General features: G+C 36.5%; 1 protein-coding gene across 4 annotated transcripts in view; it reads left to right on the top strand.

Moving 5' to 3' along the window:
* Positions 1 to 18,674, top strand: part of LYST (lysosomal trafficking regulator) — an 87,046-nt gene that overhangs the window by 53,818 nt on the left and 14,554 nt on the right. For 3 of the 4 annotated variants that reach the window (XM_054819656.1, XM_054819654.1, XM_054819655.1), the window contains exons 24-44: positions 5 to 182; positions 1,082 to 1,251; positions 2,554 to 2,784; positions 3,706 to 3,872; positions 4,287 to 4,439; positions 5,796 to 5,987; positions 6,621 to 6,799; positions 7,970 to 8,176; positions 9,474 to 9,650; positions 10,142 to 10,218; positions 11,170 to 11,358; positions 12,114 to 12,259; positions 12,338 to 12,434; positions 13,073 to 13,134; positions 13,489 to 13,544; positions 14,563 to 14,715; positions 15,058 to 15,302; positions 16,039 to 16,105; positions 16,973 to 17,129; positions 17,522 to 17,662; positions 18,040 to 18,257. In XM_054819656.1, coding sequence (XP_054675631.1) covers positions 5 to 182; positions 1,082 to 1,251; positions 2,554 to 2,784; positions 3,706 to 3,872; positions 4,287 to 4,439; positions 5,796 to 5,987; positions 6,621 to 6,799; positions 7,970 to 8,176; positions 9,474 to 9,650; positions 10,142 to 10,218; positions 11,170 to 11,358; positions 12,114 to 12,259; positions 12,338 to 12,434; positions 13,073 to 13,134; positions 13,489 to 13,544; positions 14,563 to 14,715; positions 15,058 to 15,302; positions 16,039 to 16,105; positions 16,973 to 17,129; positions 17,522 to 17,662; positions 18,040 to 18,257 — 3,262 coding nt within the window. Of the gene's footprint in view, positions 1 to 4; positions 183 to 1,081; positions 1,252 to 2,553; positions 2,785 to 3,705; positions 3,873 to 4,286; positions 4,440 to 5,795; positions 5,988 to 6,620; positions 6,800 to 7,969; positions 8,177 to 9,473; positions 9,651 to 10,141; positions 10,219 to 11,169; positions 11,359 to 12,113; positions 12,260 to 12,337; positions 12,435 to 13,072; positions 13,135 to 13,488; positions 13,545 to 14,562; positions 14,716 to 15,057; positions 15,303 to 16,021; positions 16,106 to 16,972; positions 17,130 to 17,521; positions 17,663 to 18,039; positions 18,258 to 18,674 lie in introns of those variants that run through there. The other variant, XM_054819657.1, reaches the window with a different exon arrangement.

Raw genomic sequence — 18,674 nt, 5'->3', positions numbered from 1 at the left:
TCAGATGTACAGAAGACTGTCTCGTGCTTATCTGTTGTGGATTATATGACCTCTTGCGTGGAGTTCTCCTAATCCTACCGGATATGATGCTAGAAGATGTGATGGACAAACTTATCCAACCTGATTATCTTATAGCTCTTGTGAACCACCCATCTCCTCTCATACAACAAGGCGTCATTAAAGTAGGCCTATATAAAATGTGTTCAGCTAAAAAGTTGCGAACTAGCTTAGCTAACATGTTGGAAACATGAAATTTTGTTAATATTTTTGTAATTTTGCTTTTTTCTAGTTTTCTAGGTTTACTTCTGAATTTTAAGATGTTTCCACCCCCATAGATTCAAACAAATAAACAACACAAACAGAGTCTTTCTATAGATAAATATAGTCTGTGATCTAAGCCAGAGGGCCTAGGAGTACGTGACAGCGTTACTGATGTTAAATGGAAGCAGCAATGCACAAAAAGCTGGTGACCATCTCTTCAACATGAAACATAGATCCACTGTGTTAAACTGAGGTGCAAGCAAAGCTTTAACTTCTGACACAGTTGACTTTCAGTTATTCTGGGGAGTCATCCACACATTTGTGACCTGAACATGGACTTGAGGCTTCAAAATGTTTTCAGAGATTTTTGTAGTATTGACAAGGACAATGTTCCTGGGTGATAACATTATGTAGATGAAAAACTTTGAGTAGATTTGTATTTTAATTTGAACAAGAATAAGATTATGTGGCTTTACTAACGAAATGATCCAAAAAATCGTGCATGTACTTTTATACACAAAGTGTAGGATTTAACAAGTATGAAAAGTTTGAATGTATTTATGCATTCTGTAACTGTTACGTGTGTGATTTCATTCCCCCCAAACTTGACTTAAAACCTAAGAGTCTTCAGATTAAAAGGATAAAGTCAGCTGGTGGCAAGGGCAGTGTAGATTGCAGTTGCAATAGTGCAATTGATGTTTTTAATCTGGAATTTTAAAAAATTTTATTTCAAGCTGTTCAGATCAGATAAGAACTTAATTTTCTAGGCAATTATATTAAACATTTAAATCTTACATCATAATTATGTGTTTATTTTTAGTTGTTGGATGCCTATTTCAACAGAGCAAGGAGGGAACAGAAGGAGAAATTCTTAAAGAATCGTGGCTTCTCTTTGCTAGCCAACCAGCTGTACCTTCACCAGGGGACTCCAGAAGTTGTGGAGTGCTTTTTGGAAATGCTCTTTGGTCGCTCTGTTGGCTTGGATGAAGAGTAAGTAATGCTTTGCTTTTACATCCTGTAACTTAATCTTTGAACTACAAGCAGTGCACTTTGCTGCTGGAAGCAAGGATGTGATAGCTTTCTAATTTCTATTCTCTTCTGAGTAGTCAACAACCTTAAAAAATTCCTTCAAAACTGTTTTGAAATATTTTGCTTCTAGTTTTAACATTTAAATGTTAAACTGTAAGCAACTTCATCTGATGGGTGTTGTCAGCTGGGATCTTCTAAACCCTCAGCTCTTCTGAGGGCCTCAGAAGCCTTTGCACTTTGAATGTCCTGTAATCAGTTTAACTCTTCCTGTTCTTTCAGATCCTGCATGAAACTCTGATTTATATCCTTAGAAGTTTTAAGGAGTAGTCACTAGACTTATGCTATTTATCCCACAGATACACCATTTCCTTGAACCAAAGAGTCACCTCATATTGACAGGAAAGGAGATTACCTTTAAGCAGACAATTATCTAAGTAAATTATTTTTAGAATTAGTATGACTGTTTAATGATTGTACAGGGAGAACCTGCATCTAAGTGTAGTCAGCAGTGCAAAAATCTTGCAAAAAGCTCCTTCTCAGCTCCTGTCTCTGCAGGATTTGTAGCCAAATTACTTCTTTCCTGTTGGCCTGCTCTTCAGCGCCCCCGCCCCAAATATTCTTATTTAACTGTAAGACCTAAACCTGGTTGCTTAACTAGCCCCAAAGCAGAGAGCTGAGGATCGATCCTGGGGCTGAAAAGGTAATTCTTATGGCTCAGATTCTTTTAGGATTGTGTATAGTAGTTGTGTGATAGGCTGATAACCTTAGAATAGTAATCCAATTTATTAATGCACACGTAACACAAGGTGTGAAGCACTATTCCAAGTTCTACAATCACAATGAGCCAGAAGTTGTCAAACCTGCTGTCAGTATATTATTATATTGATGCCAAGCTGTATCTGGTTTCTTGATACTGCCTGTGTCAGTTGCAATACGTAGTACTGGAAAGATGATGAGTCATTTTTTTCTACACTGATTAAAAAAACCCCCTCTGTTTTAATGAAATCTATATTGTAGATGGTAGGTAGCTGAAGCTTCAGATACACTTTTTAGACACTTTATTTCCTTATGGTTCTTTGAAGTGTTTATTTTGCTCTTATTTCCTTTAGTAGACAGGCATTGTTCCTACAATGAAATGTAGGAAGTTGCCATCTACATCCTTGTCAAAATACTGGCATAGACTGGTATTCCGGTTGCATATACTAGTTGCATATACCAGGTTGCTATTTTAAGGATGTCACTTCTTTATGCTTATTTTAATAGATTTGATCTGGAAGATGTCAAGAATGTTGGACTCTTTCAAAAATGGTGTGTCATTCCTGTTCTGGGTCTTATAGAGAACTCGCTATATGATAATGTTCTTCTGCATAACTGCTTTTGTCTCCTTCTGCAAATCATAAATTCCTGCTCAAAAGTTGCAGACCTACTGCTTGATAATGGTTTGCTCTACGTGTTATGTAATACATTGGCTGCTCTCAACGGACTGGAAACAAAGTGAGTATTGTATCAGTTGCTGTAAAACAGCTCAGGCACAGCCTTAAGTCTAGCAAAAATTACTGTTGCATTTGTTCTACTTTCTAAAATGATCAGAGAACATGTATGAAATAACACTGGTTTTGAGGTTTTTGGCTTTAATTATACCTGTAAGTGAAAGTTAATGTTCAGCTCTTCAGTTCAAGCAATGGAATACACTGGATATAAAATGTTCTTTCTGTACCTTTACATTTTCAAATGAAACAACATTTTGAAATGCAAGTTTGTCACATCGTGTACACTTTGCATGCTTTTCCTAATAATACTCACCTGAGTAAGAAAAGGGCCCAGGAGATGGTAGCATTATACTGAATCTGTAGCCAAGGTCAGAGCTGCAGGAAAAGTCTGTCCTGTGCTGCCTGTGATTTAATATTTGAGATTTTGAGTAACTTGAATGACTTCATTAATTACAAACATTCTGTACTTTAAGAAAGATTACACAGTGAAGGAGAGGTGTATTTTTGTTAATTTATTTCATTAATTGGTATCCTGAAGAAATAGACAGATTTTTTTTTTACCCCAGTATAGTTTTAATTCAGCATGGCTACAAAATGATATTATCCAATTTTTTTTGAGAAATACAGGATTTCAGCTGTGATCTTTAGCTTAAAAATCTGATAATAATACATCATTGCTTTTCAAATACAATTGTTATCTTAATGTCAGAATGTGTCAAAGATTTGCAGACATCCAATCTGCAAAAGTTAACACGAAAGAGCTGTGTTTAATTACAATTTCCTAGCCTTTAGCAGTAGCATTTTTCTATGAAGTACAATATATACTATTAGGTAGGGTTGGCAAGGGGAATAGTAATAGGTCTTTGTTACAGGTTACAATCTACTAGAATTGTCATGTTTCTGGTAACTACAACTTTGTTTGCAGCATTCCCTTGAATGACTACAAGTTACTTGCATGCGATATACAACAGCTGCTGGTAGCAGTTGCAATTCATGCCTGCAGCTCCTCAGGTTCTCAATATTTTCGTGTTATTGAAGACCTCATTGTGCTGCTGGGTCATCTTCAAAATAGTAAAAATGCAAGGATGCAAAGTAAGTTATCTGCTTATTTTTGGGGTCACGGGACTGGAGAAGTAAATCCCTTCCCCATTGATTTTTTTGTTTGTTTAATATTCCTGCTGAGGGAGAAGGGGGAGTTTTCTGGTGACAGATCTTCTTTCTCTTCTAAGTGGTTCTCAAAGTAGTTTTCCTCAGGAGCCTGCCTTGCAGTAAAGAATTGTGTACTGCTAATCTGAACAAACAGTGACTGTAAAAGTTCATTAAGGGTATTTAAATGGAAATGTTGTATACAATTTCATTTAGCTTATTTCAGAGTAATCAAATTCAATGGCTCTTCCATGAGAACTCACTTGTGTACTGTCTGTATCTGTGGAATAGCAAGGTGACTTTCTATGCGACTTCCTTGTAAAGAAAGAATGTCATGTGTCCTTTTATGCCCGTCTGTAGATATGGCAGTTGTTCTACAGCTAAGAGTTCTTCAAGCAGCTATTGAGTTAATAAAAACTACAGCAAACCAAGATGCTCAGGAGCAGGCTGGTTCAGTCCCATCACCATCTGCACCACATCGGGCAATGTTTCAAAAGCGTAAAGGCATTGCTGGTGAGTAGCAAAAGTGCAGTATTCTTGTACTTTCTCCTGTATATGTTACTTTCAAACTGCAATTTCAATGATACAACAAATGAGTCCTGTCACTGCTTTTTCTCTGAATTGGCTTTATAAATCAATATATGTTAGAATAGTGTAGCCTGTACCCATTTTGAACTTGTGGAATTTTTATATTAGGAGGCAGTGGAGTATGAAAACAAAGCCTCAGTCACCTTATTCTCACTGCAGTGTCTAAAGCCAGATATTATTACCTTCTTTTGAGATTCTCTTCAATTCACAAGTTGCTTAGTAAAGATGTTTTAAAAGTACTTCATAGTGGTTTTAATAGCCAACTTCACCACAGTAAGGAAATACCAAAATAAAGTTAGTGCTGCTAATTTTAACATGGCTCTGATGTGGGGATTGCTTTGTTGCACAACTTTTAATTGATGATCATCCTGAAGTAAATACCTGGCACTCCAAATTAATAGTTGGGAGGGCGAGATGCCTGGATTCCCCTGTGGTTGTACTTGTAAAATATTTGTGCAGTTCTAGCTTTATCAGTAGTATTTTCTCTGTATTTGATAGCTCGTGAATCATTCTGTAACGGTTTTGGAGTCTTCTGGCTGGAAATTGATTTTGTATATCTCACATAAATGAAGCTGCATTTAAGACTTTGTAGAAGGTATAACTTAACTTGACATGTATTTAAGTTGTTTAAGACACCAAAAGAAACCACTGACTGTTTCTCTCGATATGGTCAGCTTTCGAGGCCTCTCTCCATCAGCCTAGTAAATGCAGTGATAATATTTTTATATTAGTGAATCTGGTAAGGCACTAAAGATAAATAAAATATATAGTTATTTCTGAAAGAAGCAAATACAGTAAAGGTCCACCAGTTAATGTCAATAAAATTTTAAGGAATATTATAGGTTTGAAATACTACTTCTGTCAAAACTAGTAGCAACGGGTATGGTACAAAATGTGTTTAAGCTGTTAATATAACTGACTCCTCATTTGTGCTGATAAAGCTAGTTTCTGATATGCAATAATTTTTTGTTGTATAATTAATTTTTAATCCTTTAAAAACAGAAAAAATAACTTTTAGAATCTGCTTTACATAAAAATATGCAAGCTGTACAATAAATCTGATCTTGAGACTAAATCGTATCACTTGAATTTTATATATTCAAATAGAAAAACTCTCAAAAGAGACAAACACCCAAATGATGCTTATATTCCTTCAATATTAATGTATTTCAAATTTTTTGTTTCTTTAAATGATGTGAACGCTTTGGATGAAAGCAGTTGCTGAGTGCTTAATTTTTTGTGCGTTGTAGTAGGATGCTATTAATGCTTCTCTGTTTAAAGGCTCCAGAAAGTTTTCACTTGCTCAGTCTGATGCTCTACTGATGAAAATGCGCTCACTAGCAAGTGAAGAATTCAACATGATGATGCAGCGGAGAATGAGCCAAGAAAATCCCATCCAAGCCACTGAGACAGAGTTTGTGCAGAGGTTACAGAGGCTAACTGTTCTAGCTGTTAACAGGCTCATTTATTTAGGTAGGATTTCTTTTTGTTCGTTTCTGTTTTGATAGAGCCAGTATAGTGCTGTATGAAAAATGGATTCTTGCTTTTGGAGTGCTGAAGTGTTTGAGAAGAAAGTAATACCATACTGGTTTAATGGATTTAACCTTAAAACATTGTTCTGCCAGTGATTTGTCTCACAGTATTATGTAACTGACAATCTGGATACAGTTTTTATCTGAATGAACTGAACAAGTTATTTTAATTCTGCATTAGTCCATTCATCTGTTAACGGCCTGAATTATTACCTGAAGATTTAACTCTGCCAAAGGGAGCATCTGCTCTCTTAAATGCATCCGTTTGCACGTTTCTGTGAGATGGCTGCATTTGTTAGGAAGACTTCATGACTTTGGGGGCTAGTTCAAATTCCACAGAACCAAGAGAACCAGTTTAACATGTGGGACAAAGAATTAAATGGCTCTGTGATTAACTGTAAATGCTGAATAAATTGGTTCATAAGGGAATTGAAATAAGGAATACTTTGAGATTTAAAATAAATTATGGTAAGTGTAGTAGTAAAGGCAATATTTGCTTTAATGCCAAATAAAGGATCATAGGATTATGTTGCTTGAGATGGTACTCATCAATATGTGCCTCTTAAAATTTAAGCATCTACTGAAGAGTGCCTGGATGTACTGGGTGTAACAGAAACCACAAGTCAAAGCAGACTTGCAGCATCCCAGCTGGAAGTTCCTGAAGAAGAAAGCCAGCAAGAACTGCCTAACAGAACAAATCCTTTTCTTAAAGAAATGTTCAAAATGTTGGTGGAAGGAATCAAAGTATCCATTGTAAGTAATTAGATGTTTTCCACATTAAAGTATATTTCATAAGGTTCCTTTATTAGGAACTTTTTATGCATGAAGTCTTCTGTCCATAAATGCTTTTCTTACTGCCTTTCTCAATTCAGCTGTGGCATTAAAAACCCTCTTCAGCTTCTCAGTTATTCTGCAGTTGTAAAAGAATAAATGTATCTGTTCTGATTTATACCTTAAAATTAGCAAAATTCTACTTCTCGAACAAGCATGCAAAAGTTAAATAAGCGTCTGTATTCTGTGTCCATAATTTTGCTTTGCCTCCTAAACCTCAAAAGTTTAGGTTTGGTGCCTATAAAACAAGGCCTGCTGTGCATCCACAGATGATGGAGAGTTTGAGCAATTTGTGTCTATAATAGATATTAAAGTTGGTGATGTAATTGGGGAGGGGAGGGAAACTCTCTCTTTTTTAATTGTTGCCAAAGGGCCGAGTGTTTTCTTTTCTAGCATACAAGTGTTAGCTTGTCGAGCTTTCCAAGATGATCAGGTTTTGCTTGGGTAGTTTGAAATGGTTTTACCGGTAAACTTAACTTACTGCTTCTTGCCTCTTTATTTCTCTTAGGTCATCTTTATAAAAAGTAGCTCAACCTAATTTTCTTTCTAGCTCTGGAAAATTAAGTTTGCTAGGTCTGTTATCTCTCCATCATGCCATATTTGTAATACTTTTCAAAGATGGCAGGTTTCTTTTTGTGAGCACAAGCACCTCAATCCAATGTCTGGTTTCTAATCTTTTGAGGTAATCCATTCAGAAACTAGTGATTAATGTAGACAGGCAATTCATTAAAATAAGCAACCCAAATAAACTTTTTTCCCAACTGCCTACATCACAATTTTCACTTTTTGGATTGTTGTATAGTCCCTCTAACTGAATATCCAATTTAGTTAGGAGTTGCATTCCTAATATTGGCAGATTGAGGGGGAAGAAATGCTTGTTTTATTAGAATGAACAAACCCTTCTTCCATTTTTAGTTGAATACCTTCTAAATCATAATAATAATCAGTAAACTAAAATTAAACTCTTTATTTTTGTAGAGAAATCTGTGTTGTCTTACACTTTGATCATATTAACTGTGTTTTTGTAATGTGAAAAATTTGGTAAAAGAAAGTCCTGACCCTGTAGTATTTAAAAAATTCTGTTGTACTTAGGGCACCAGCAGAATGAGCACACCGAAGCAGCAGTGGAAGAGAATCCTCTTGTCATGTAAGGACACGTTCCGTACGCAACTTGGGAGGCTTCTTGTGCACAACTTGTCTCCATCAAGGCCACTGCAAGAGAGAAAGCAGGCTTTGGAGATGGTACATGAAGTAAACCATCAAGAGATTATGCGGGACTGTCTTAGCCCGAATTTGCAAGTAAGCTCAAGAGTGAGAGAAGTCTGTAAAACTTGTATTCAGTGTTTTTGTTTAAATTTTACAATTATTTAGAACTCTATGTGGCTAAAGATGTTAACAAAGCTGTCATACAAAATGCCTGTGTGTACTTCTGCAATTGCTATATTATCCTGAGGGCAGATAGTTTTGTAAGAGGCAAGATAGGATTATGTCTGGGTATGTTGACTCTGTAGCACATCAAACATCACATCTCCTGTGTAGTGCAGAAACAAAAGGTGGTACTAGTTTTAACGTGAAGAATTTTACTGAGGATGTTAGAAGTTAAGGTACCCTGAAAAAGCAGATTAATGAAGGAATTACCCTTGCCTTGGAACTCTAACTGCAGACTTCCTGAAACTTGTAACAACTGATTACCACTAGATTTTTAGGAGACAGTCAGTCCTCAATCAAAGCAGTACTCTATCTTTTCTTATTTAGCCTTTATTAATTCTTAATGTGGGGTTGAATATTCTATGTTCTTAAGTCAAATAGCTGAACAGTTTCTCCCTGCTTTTCTGGGTCTGTCAGGAAAAAGCTTTTTTTGATTGTACTCTGTGTTCATGCAAGCTTGAGAGAAAGCATTTCTTAGAGTCATGATCAGGTGGGAGTGTTGACATTTGAGATCATCAGGAACTGCAAGAATGAAATAAATGATGTAAGACATGCCACAGTTTGAGTCACTGTACACTAAGGAGGGGAAGTACTTACTGGATGAACCTATAACTTAACGCATTTCTGATCACATATACATTATTCAATTAAATTAACACTTTTGCCAGTAAGCAAAGAGCTGATACGCTAGCAATGGCTTCTTTGGGGAGTGTCGTGTTGAGTGCATTTATGGCCTGTGCCTGCTTAACTTCACTATCTGACAGCTCTAATTTTGATTAATCAAACAAGGTGTAGCATTCTTGGCAGGCAAAATTAGGAGTCTGTGGCACATTATTTCCTTGAAGTATAAACAAGGCTGCAGGGGCTGAGTATTTGGAAAAGAAACTTAGCTTTCCTGTAAGCCATTTGAAAAGTCACAAGGTGCTGGGGGAAGTCTTATCATGTGGAGGATTAAATTCAGCATGTTTCTAGTTTTATAGAAGTTTTTATCTTCAAACATTAAAGCAGCCATTTTCTTGAAATCACAGAAAAATTAGTAGAAGATATGTCCAGGCTGACTAGAAAAGGGAATAAAGTTGAAAGAAAAAACTGCTCAGTGTTGTATTGTGGAAATGAGAATGGCCATACATCTTTTTTTTCCCCCTCTTTCCTTCTTTTCATCTTCTAGCATGGACCTAAATTAGTGCTCTATTTATATGAGTTAATGCACAATCACAGTGATGAAATGACCAAAGAAGAACAAAGAGCAGCAGGAGACTTTGTGAATACATTAAAATGTTGTGGCTATAAGTGCATTCCCTTGAGCCCACGACCAAAACCAGATCTAATAAAAGCTTTGAAAGAGGTTTGTGAATAAAAACTTTACTTCAAAACCTGGGTGTATTTGAGATAATTGTCTGTTATATGAGATCAGAGTTTTACTGCAGATAGCAGTTTTGTTTGCTTGGTGCATGGCTGATGCTTTTGGGGATTCTCTTTCGGTTCTGAATATTTCTGTCACATATTCAATGCTTCACAGCAAGCTGACATGTTAATGCTTCTTGGTTAAGCATATTACTTAACCCAGGCAAATGTGAGAGTTCATATTAAGCTACTAGTATCTCCAATGGTCAGGAAAAAAAAATTATGGTTCCTTGCAAAAAAATATAAAATTATATCTAAATATTATAAAACTACAGTAACTGAAATGAAGTCTTGATGGTTTTAAGTGCTGTGAAGATACCAGTTGAACAGTTTTGTCAGTCTTCCTTTTTTAAATTGGCATATCCTTTAGCCTCTTCTTCTTTTGTCCATCTGAAAAAAAAAAAAAGAATAATGTATAAAACTTCCATTCAGGATCAGAAGAAATATGAGATGGAAGAAGGTGTAAACAAAGCTGCTTGGGAGAAGACAATGGCTAATAATAGGCAAAAGTAAGTGCCTGCAAGGACTCTGTAAGAATGTACTCTGTTCAGCATACCCCGTTGCAAAGTTGCCTATATGATTATTACAGATGTTTTTTCAAATTAATAGCACTGCTAGCTTTCATTTTTTATTTTACCATTATAAAACCAGTTTGATTGTAGGGGTATGCATTTTGATAGGTTGTGTAATAAATGGCATTGTGTGAATTTCAGAATACTGTATCATTTTATGCACATTTGTCATTTCACCCTTAGTTTTACAGCTGTTGTACCTGTCCAGTCACCTCTCTGGTTGCTGTGGTCTGGGCAATTAAATGTAAGGCAAATGTCCCTGCAACTAACCCTGATATTCAATGAATAAAATATCATTATATTCAGCATAGTATCTGAACACTTTTGTGAGCTACGTAGACTGCTGCTACTTGGTGTAATGTAAATTTTGGTAGCTTGTGGTAGATTAAGAGGTTCTTCCCATTAATTTACATTTCAGGCTTTGCCATAAAAATCTGATCTGAGATGCACACACAACATGCTTCAATGTAGGCAGCTGTAGTGGCTGTACAGGTCAGCTTAGTCAAGTCTGTCCCGATAAGCGATAAGACTTTACTGTGGTGAATAACTGAAGAGATATGAGCAGTGATAAATTTCTGTTCTTAATTCAGATTTTCATTGTAATGAGTATACATTAATTAGTAAAGCATGCTGATAATGTAGCCATTTATCTTCTGATTGGCTTGTTGTGTCTTTGGCCAGAAGTAACAGCTTTTTGAAGGCTAAGAAGTAAAAAGTAATTATGACTCTCATGAAAATCAGGTAGGCTAAGTTGCTCTACATCTGCTGTAACAGGAAATATGGATATCTACTGCCAAACCGATTGGTTTTTGGAGGGGTTTTTGGTGTCTTGCCTTCCCTTTTCAGTGTGTTTATTTGACATTTTAAAACACAACTCTCTTTCCTCAGTCTCTTTCAACGTCTGGATACAAAATCTAAAGACATTTCTAAAATAGCTGGAGACATCACACAAGCTGTGTCTCTGTCACAAGGAATGGAAAGGAAGAAAGTCATCCAGCACATCAGGGGAATGTATAAGGCAGAGCTAAGTGCCAGCAGACATTGGCAGGAACTTGTTCAGCAGCTTACCCATGATCGGTAAGTTGTTCTCTCATCTCAGTGAAAAAGCAAGAGACGCACAATGCCTGACATGCGCTTCTCATTCTACTTAGAGGCACATGAGATGTAGATGATATTAAAATTAGAATTACTTACTTTTGCTAATCATCTGATGGTTAAAGACTTGTAAAATACTTGATTTATTCTTCTGTTTTTTAGGGTGAGTAGCAGAGTAGCCAAGTAGTATTTCTATGCCATTTAGACAGGTTTTTTATCAGATACATTTTGTTGTGCCTAATAGAAGGAAGAATGTCATAAAGTTTTCATGTCTTGTATTACATTGATGGAGTAACAAAACATTTCTGAGTAATGTCATTCACATTAGCATCCAGATACTGTGTTCGCTAATCTGCATAGAAAAAAGATGTTAGGTCTTGACAAGAAACCACACAATGGTATTTTTACCACTGCAGAACTAGTATTATGTCGTGTTTGCAGCAACTGAGGCTTCAAAATGAAGTATTGGATGCATTGTATTGCTGTTTTCATAAGAATTAGTAACTTCAAGAGCAGTCTTACAGTAGTAGCTCATAAGTAGTCAGTCAGTGAGATAACTTACGAAAATAAACTACAGAATTCAGTCTTCTGATACTTTTTCAGAAATAATTGCCCGGTGTCCTACTGTGAAACTTCTGCCTTTCTACTATTTAAAGAAAAACAGAATGAATAAGCATACATACTGCCTCTGCTGCCAAACTCTAACATATTTTGGTTGGGTTTTTTTTTTTTTTCAGAGCACTCTGGTACGACCCTGTCTATTACCCAACTTCTTGGCAACTGGATCCAACAGAGGGCCCAAACAGAGAGAGGCGCCGCTTGCAGAGGTGCTACCTAACTATTCCAAACAAGTACCTTCTCCCAGACAGGCAGAAGCAGGAAGGTAATTATAACATCATCTAGGATTATATCTGAGTTGCACTGACTACTAGTGCCTTATTATTTGTGGGTTTTTTTATAGGTGTAATAAAAACTCCATTATCTTATCTATTTGAAGACAAAACACATTCTTCTCATTCTTCTACTGTAAAGGACAAAGCTGCGAGTGAACATATAAGGTAGGGTTTGGGTAACACCTCCCTTTCCTACCTTCTCACATTCCAGTGAAATGGTTCTCACTTTTTTTCCTAAATAAACATTAAAAAAAAATGAAGTGAGATAAGAGACAAGTGTCAAAAGTGGTAGGCTTTTTGCTATATTCATAAGCAAAAGATCAGAGCTACCAACATGTACATCTTCTCCATGACTTCAAAAGTCAGTAAAAGTAAATACCATCTGGTGTGATATGGGGATGGGACTTCTGTGGGATAACCTGATGGGATTTCTTTACTTAATCATCACTTAAATACCTAAGACAAGCAGTGCTGCTAGATCTGGTAGGTCTTTCCATCAATGTTCAAAAGCAAATTGCGTTTTCATCCTCTCTACTTCTATCATTGTGTTACTCAACTCTGCAGTTGTGTCAATTTACCACCTATTACAGGCACTAATACTGCCTAAAATAACTGCAGAGAACACACAAAGAAGTAAATACAAATACACTAATGTTCTATTTTCCTTCCTTGGGATTTGAACCATTAAATTCATGGTGTTGAAAAGTCTGTCTTCAACTGTAGCCTTTGAGGCTGTTAGTTTTAGGTGTGTGCCAAAAGGTACGTGAAATCCATAAGCAATAATACACTTTGAAATATTTCAGAGTTAATCGAAGATGTATAAGTGTAGCACCTTCTAGAGAGACTGCTGGTGAACTGTTGCTAGGTAAGTAGAATTTTCAGTCCTCATAAATATCTCTTTTGTATAAGAATCTGCTGTATATATAAACTTGGCTGATTTCTTTTAAAGTAATTGAGCTGTTGCCTGGCTTCTTATGGATTACTTTATAGATTAGTTTTGCCTTTCTTCCCTACTGTTTGCATGATTGCCATTTGCACTGTAGTTAAGTTTTAAAGCTGCAGACCACTTACTAAAAGATGTGGAATGACAAATTCTTTTTCTGTCAAGCACTGGCTTGCCCAGGTACTACTCTTTATATTCTTAACTCCTGGACACTGTTCATATAATGTTAAGATGCATTATACAAATAGTAGTTTTAGCGACTATTTTTTCCTGCAGGAAAATGTGGCATGTATTTTGTTGAAGACAATGCTTCAGACACAATTGAAAATTCAGTAAGTACTACAGCGTATTGTCCAGCTTTAATTTTTCCAAACTATGACTACGAGTAGCTTTTGTGTACTGCCGCCAAGATTGCCGGAGTACTAGAGTTAAAGCTCTCTGGACGAGGCCAGGCAAACTGATTGGTTTGGGTTCAGTGTTGCTTCTGTTGCCCCTGGCTGTGGAATCGGTGGTCATAGCAGAAAACAGGAAGGATGTTGGCTTGGGGCTGGGAGAGAATGAGGAGGAAGTGATGTGGGGAGGCCTCTGCACCTTGCTCCGAGTTCATCAGCATAAGTGTGCAGAGCTTGCTTTAGTCTGCATCTGAGATAATTGCATTACTGGCAGCTGGAGCACTAATAAGTACAGAAACTCAGGAGTGTATGAATTGTGGTGTACTCCACAGCATCTGATTCTTGACTTTTCCATTATATGGGATGTTCTAGCTCCCCCTTATCCTATACAAGAGAGGACTGTTTCATGGAGGAAACTGGAACTGACCTTATTCTTCTGATTTACAAAGGCTCTGATATATTATTTAAATTTATACATATAGCAGACATTAAAAAAAAAAAATCAAGATATGGGCTATACTGCCGAAAGTTTTATTTTCAGGGGGCTCTTCCTTGCATCCACAAAGCACAAAGCTCCTGTGGTTTAAGATGTTACCATCTGTTTTGCTACTTTGTCCTTCATAGAACTGTCAGAATTGGGATTCATGGCAAAGCTTTGCTTGCTCTAGTTGGCTGGCCAATATTTTGGCTTAAGAGCCAGTGGAAATATGGCAGTGTGTGCTAGTGTTGGATAGGGAACTGGAGCAGCTGAGGAGCATGCATGATGTTCTGCCCACTGCCTTGAGGAGAGTGGAGGATGGGAAATGTATATGAAGAAAATCACAACGATGTCTTAAAGCATCGCAGCAAAATCAGTTTGCCTTACAGTATGCTGTATGGGTATAAACCAGCCACATTGAAGGGTTTCTTGTTTGGAAAATCTACTTTTTAAAATAACTTTCATTTGCAAATTCTTCAGAGTTTTCATGGAGAAACTGAACCGGCATCATTTTCTTGGACCTATGAGGAAATTAAGGAAGTTCATAAGCGCTGGTGGCAGTTAAGAGACAATGCTGTGGAAATATTTCTAACAAATGGCAGAACTCTACTCTTGGCTTTTGATAATACAAAGGTAATGTGGCACTGATGCATGATGGTATATCAAAGTGTTTTGCTGTGTCTTCATAACATGTACATTCATGTATTAGTTTTTAAGGAGACCTGTTGCATGGGCTAATCCCATTCTGCCTAATACCTTTGAAAAAAACTTTGCTCAGCTAGACTTCTAGACAGACACGATCATGTTGTAAAACACATCTCTGATGTATTAAGACACTAAAGAATTTTAGTAATACTAAACATTATTATGTTACATCATATAGCTGGAAATTTATAAAATGAGAGAAACTTATTAAGTCTTGGTAGGTTGAAGCTTTTTAAATTATATGATTAAATCTATGATATTTTCTTCTAGGTCCGTGATGATGTGTACCACAACATCTTAACTAACAATTTGCCTAACCTTTTGGAATATGGAAACATTACTGCTTTGACCCACCTGTGGTGCACAGGACAGATTACTAACTTTGAGTATCTGACTCATTTAAACAAACATGCGGGCCGTTCCTTCAATGATCTCATGCAATATCCAGTATTTCCTTTTATCCTTTCTGACTACACCAATGAAACGCTGGACCTAAATGATCAATCAGTATATAGGTAATATGAAATGTTTGAAACTGGGTATTTCCAAATACTTGAACTGATCATCCAGTATAGCTTTTTAACTTGTTTGTACTAAACAGCACACATACATGAATGGAACTGTTCAGGGACAAGCCTCATCCATAATAACTTGGGCATTTTACAATAAGTGGCTGCTTCACCTCAGATATTTAAACAAAATGTCTAGTACTATGAGTGTGTATATTCAAAGGATGCTGTGAATTGGACTTACGTACTGTTTTAATACGATGTGGATAGTCCACAGATTTAAATAAAAGCTGTATGTTTAAATACATGTGATTAAAGATTTCCAGGCCAATTAGCAAAAATGAAATGGAAAAGGAAATAATAATGTAAATTATTTGGCCAGTTACAAAATCATAGTCTTCATTGTGAATAGATCCAAGTGAATTGTGCCACCCTAATAAATTTCTGTTAAGACAATTTAACATTTGTGTGCACAAAGTCTTTGCCTTTATATGATGCCTCTAATTTGACAGCGGCACTTTATGTTTGCTTGCCTGTTACTGTGCTATGGGGTAGCCTGTGGATCTGAGTTTGCTGTTAGCGCTAACTAAAAGTGGCCTTTTTATTTTTTTAACTCTCTTGTGAAGTGCAATTAAGTTTCGCTTGTCCTTTTCATGATATTAAAGGTGTTAATTCATTATTAAATGGTGTGAATCAACTTCTTTATAAAAATGACAAGATATCAGTACTACTTGTGTTACAGAAATCTGGTCAAACCAATAGCTGTGCAGTCTAAAGAAAAAGAGGATCGTTATGTGGATACTTATAAGGTAATTTGGATAACTTTTGCTTCTTGCCTCTTTCTTATGTATAAATTATATGGAGGCCTTAATTTTTTTAACATATATTGATTGGGGGGAAAATAAACCACAAATTCAGTATTTTATATCTATGGAATTCTCATTTCCAGTATGCTACATTTCGTGGGAATTGTTTTGTAACATGCTTGGAACCTAACCTGTGTTTGTCTGTTCCCGTGCCTGAAATCATAAATTTAGTCTTTCCATGTGATACTGTTGAGGAGGTTGAATTGATATCTTCTGCATATGAATGTAAATATATGTAAAGATCCCTAAAGATCGGGGAAAATAACTTCAGTGGATCTTGTTTGGTAACAGAAAAGCTGTTTTCCCACAAGTACTCTGTTATTTTAACATGCCCTACTATGATTACAGTGCTCTTTGATTTTTTTGCTCTTTAGAATGTTTAAAAGGCTGTAGCAAATAACATACTGGGGAATGAAAGCATCTGCAGCTGGAACTTCAAACTTATGTCTGTGTCATCATGGTCTAGTGCATTATTTGCAAATATTGTTTTTTACTTTTAGTATTGAAAAGCCTGTACAATGACTCTGCTGTGTTAGAAAACAAGAGGGGAAAAAGAAAAGGCATAAGTGATAAATAACAAAAACCAGGTCATTTAAATTGGCTTAAGACTTTGATACCTAACTGGATTGTAAAAGCGATCACGTCTTTAGACTCTTAAAATGTATGATTCCACATCATTTTAAATGTACGTTCCTCTAAAAGTTTTAAGTTTTATTCCTAAACAACTTAGGCAAGCTCTTATTTTTGTTATTGGAATGCAGTCTAAGTAGGAGGTTTGATTTTTCCCCCCCCCCCCTACTACTTTTCTAGTATTTGGAAGAAGAGTACCGTAAAGGAGCACGAGAGGATGATCCAATGCCCCCTGTACAACCATATCACTACGGATCTCATTATTCCAACAGTGGAACTGTGCTTCATTTCCTAGTTAGGCTGCCACCTTTTACTAAAATGTTTTTAGCCTATCAAGGTAAGATTACTTTTGCTTGCACTTAACTTTCACATCTGGGTCTTGTCCCAATGACTCAGGAATGCTGTATGTTACTCTGGTTAGCATAGTTTATCAATTCCAAATAGCTGACTTCAGTAAAATTAAATCTGGTACGCTTTCACTGTAGACTCATTCTGAAATTATCAAGCTAGACCATAAAGCTGTACGTCTTATATTTATACCTTAGTGTATGTAGAATAAAAAGCTGACCTATATTTGACTTGCAGTCCATGTGTAATGCGTGGTAATTGAGATAGAAGAATTCTAAATGTCAGCTAACTGGAGAGCAGTTAACAGTTGCACATCTGCAACTTCAAGTAGTTATCATGTCCATCACCGATGTAACAAATTCAGTTTGGATTTCTTTACAGATCAAAGTTTTGACATCCCAGACAGAACTTTTCACTCTACCAACACAACCTGGCGACTCTCTTCATATGAATCAATGACTGACGTAAAGGAGCTTATCCCAGAATTTTTCTACCTTCCCGACTTTCTAATTAACAGAGAAGGTATACTAAGAGGATAACAAAACTATATACCCAAACCAGCTGTATGGTTAAGCTTATGGGCTGAAACTGAGAACATTTAGTATATTCAGTCAAGGGATATAAGTAGTAGATGTATGGGAGAAATCTGGCATGATTTGCAGGATATGCTAAAGAAGCTTTTATGTAGGACTTAAGGGATGTTTTTTCATAACTGTATCAGAGGTGCAAAGGAGTTTCCTCTTGTCTGATTTTCCCATTTGAATGAGTACATACAGCTTGAATGTGTTTGGGGCAGATTTATTAATGGTGCTGCTTTGTTGATCAGCAATCACTGTGCTTAATAGTTAGCTTTCTTAGAACCCTGTAAAGGCCTTTCTGAAGTTACTGTCTGTTTCTAGGTTTCGATTTTGGAATACGTCAAAATGGTGACAGAGTTAACCATGTCAATCTTCCACCCTGGGCTCGTAACGATCCTCGTCTATTCATCTTGATTCATCGTCAGGCTTTGGAGTCTGAGCATGTTTCCCAGACAATCTGTCACTGGATTGACTTGGTGTTTGGTTATAAACAAAAAGGCAAGGCCTCTGTTCAGGCTATTAATGTCTTTCACCCTGCAGTAAGTATTTGTTAAGCAGTGTGTTTCTTCATTGTACTCACTAATTTAATGGGGGAAGTTCGGTCTGACTTGTTTGGAAAACATGCAATGTGAAGCAAGATCGTGAAGTGCTGAAGAATAAGAAAAGGCTTTAACCGTTTCAATGTGGAGCTAATAAGATCCCAGGAACTGTTGTGAGACTTAATTGTGTTCATCTTTCTTGCCTTGAGATAGGCAAGGGGGGATGATCAGGTCTGGGGGTTTAGACTTTCTGGATGGTTGTTTGCAGTGATATACAGGTATTGTGTTTGTGTGTACCTGCTTCCATCTCACATAAAAGAAGCCTTTCACGTAGGCAGACTGTGTTGCAGCTTTTAATATGATTAAAATAGCTCCATTTGTCCTGAGCTCATTATTTGTCTTCTTTCCTTTGTATAG

This window comes from Grus americana, chromosome 3 (genome assembly GCF_028858705.1).
Source record: "Grus americana isolate bGruAme1 chromosome 3, bGruAme1.mat, whole genome shotgun sequence".
NCBI lineage: Eukaryota > Metazoa > Chordata > Aves > Gruiformes > Gruidae > Grus > Grus americana.
Note: the sequence above shows the minus strand (reverse complement) of the source record. Positions and strands in the feature narration are given on the sequence as shown.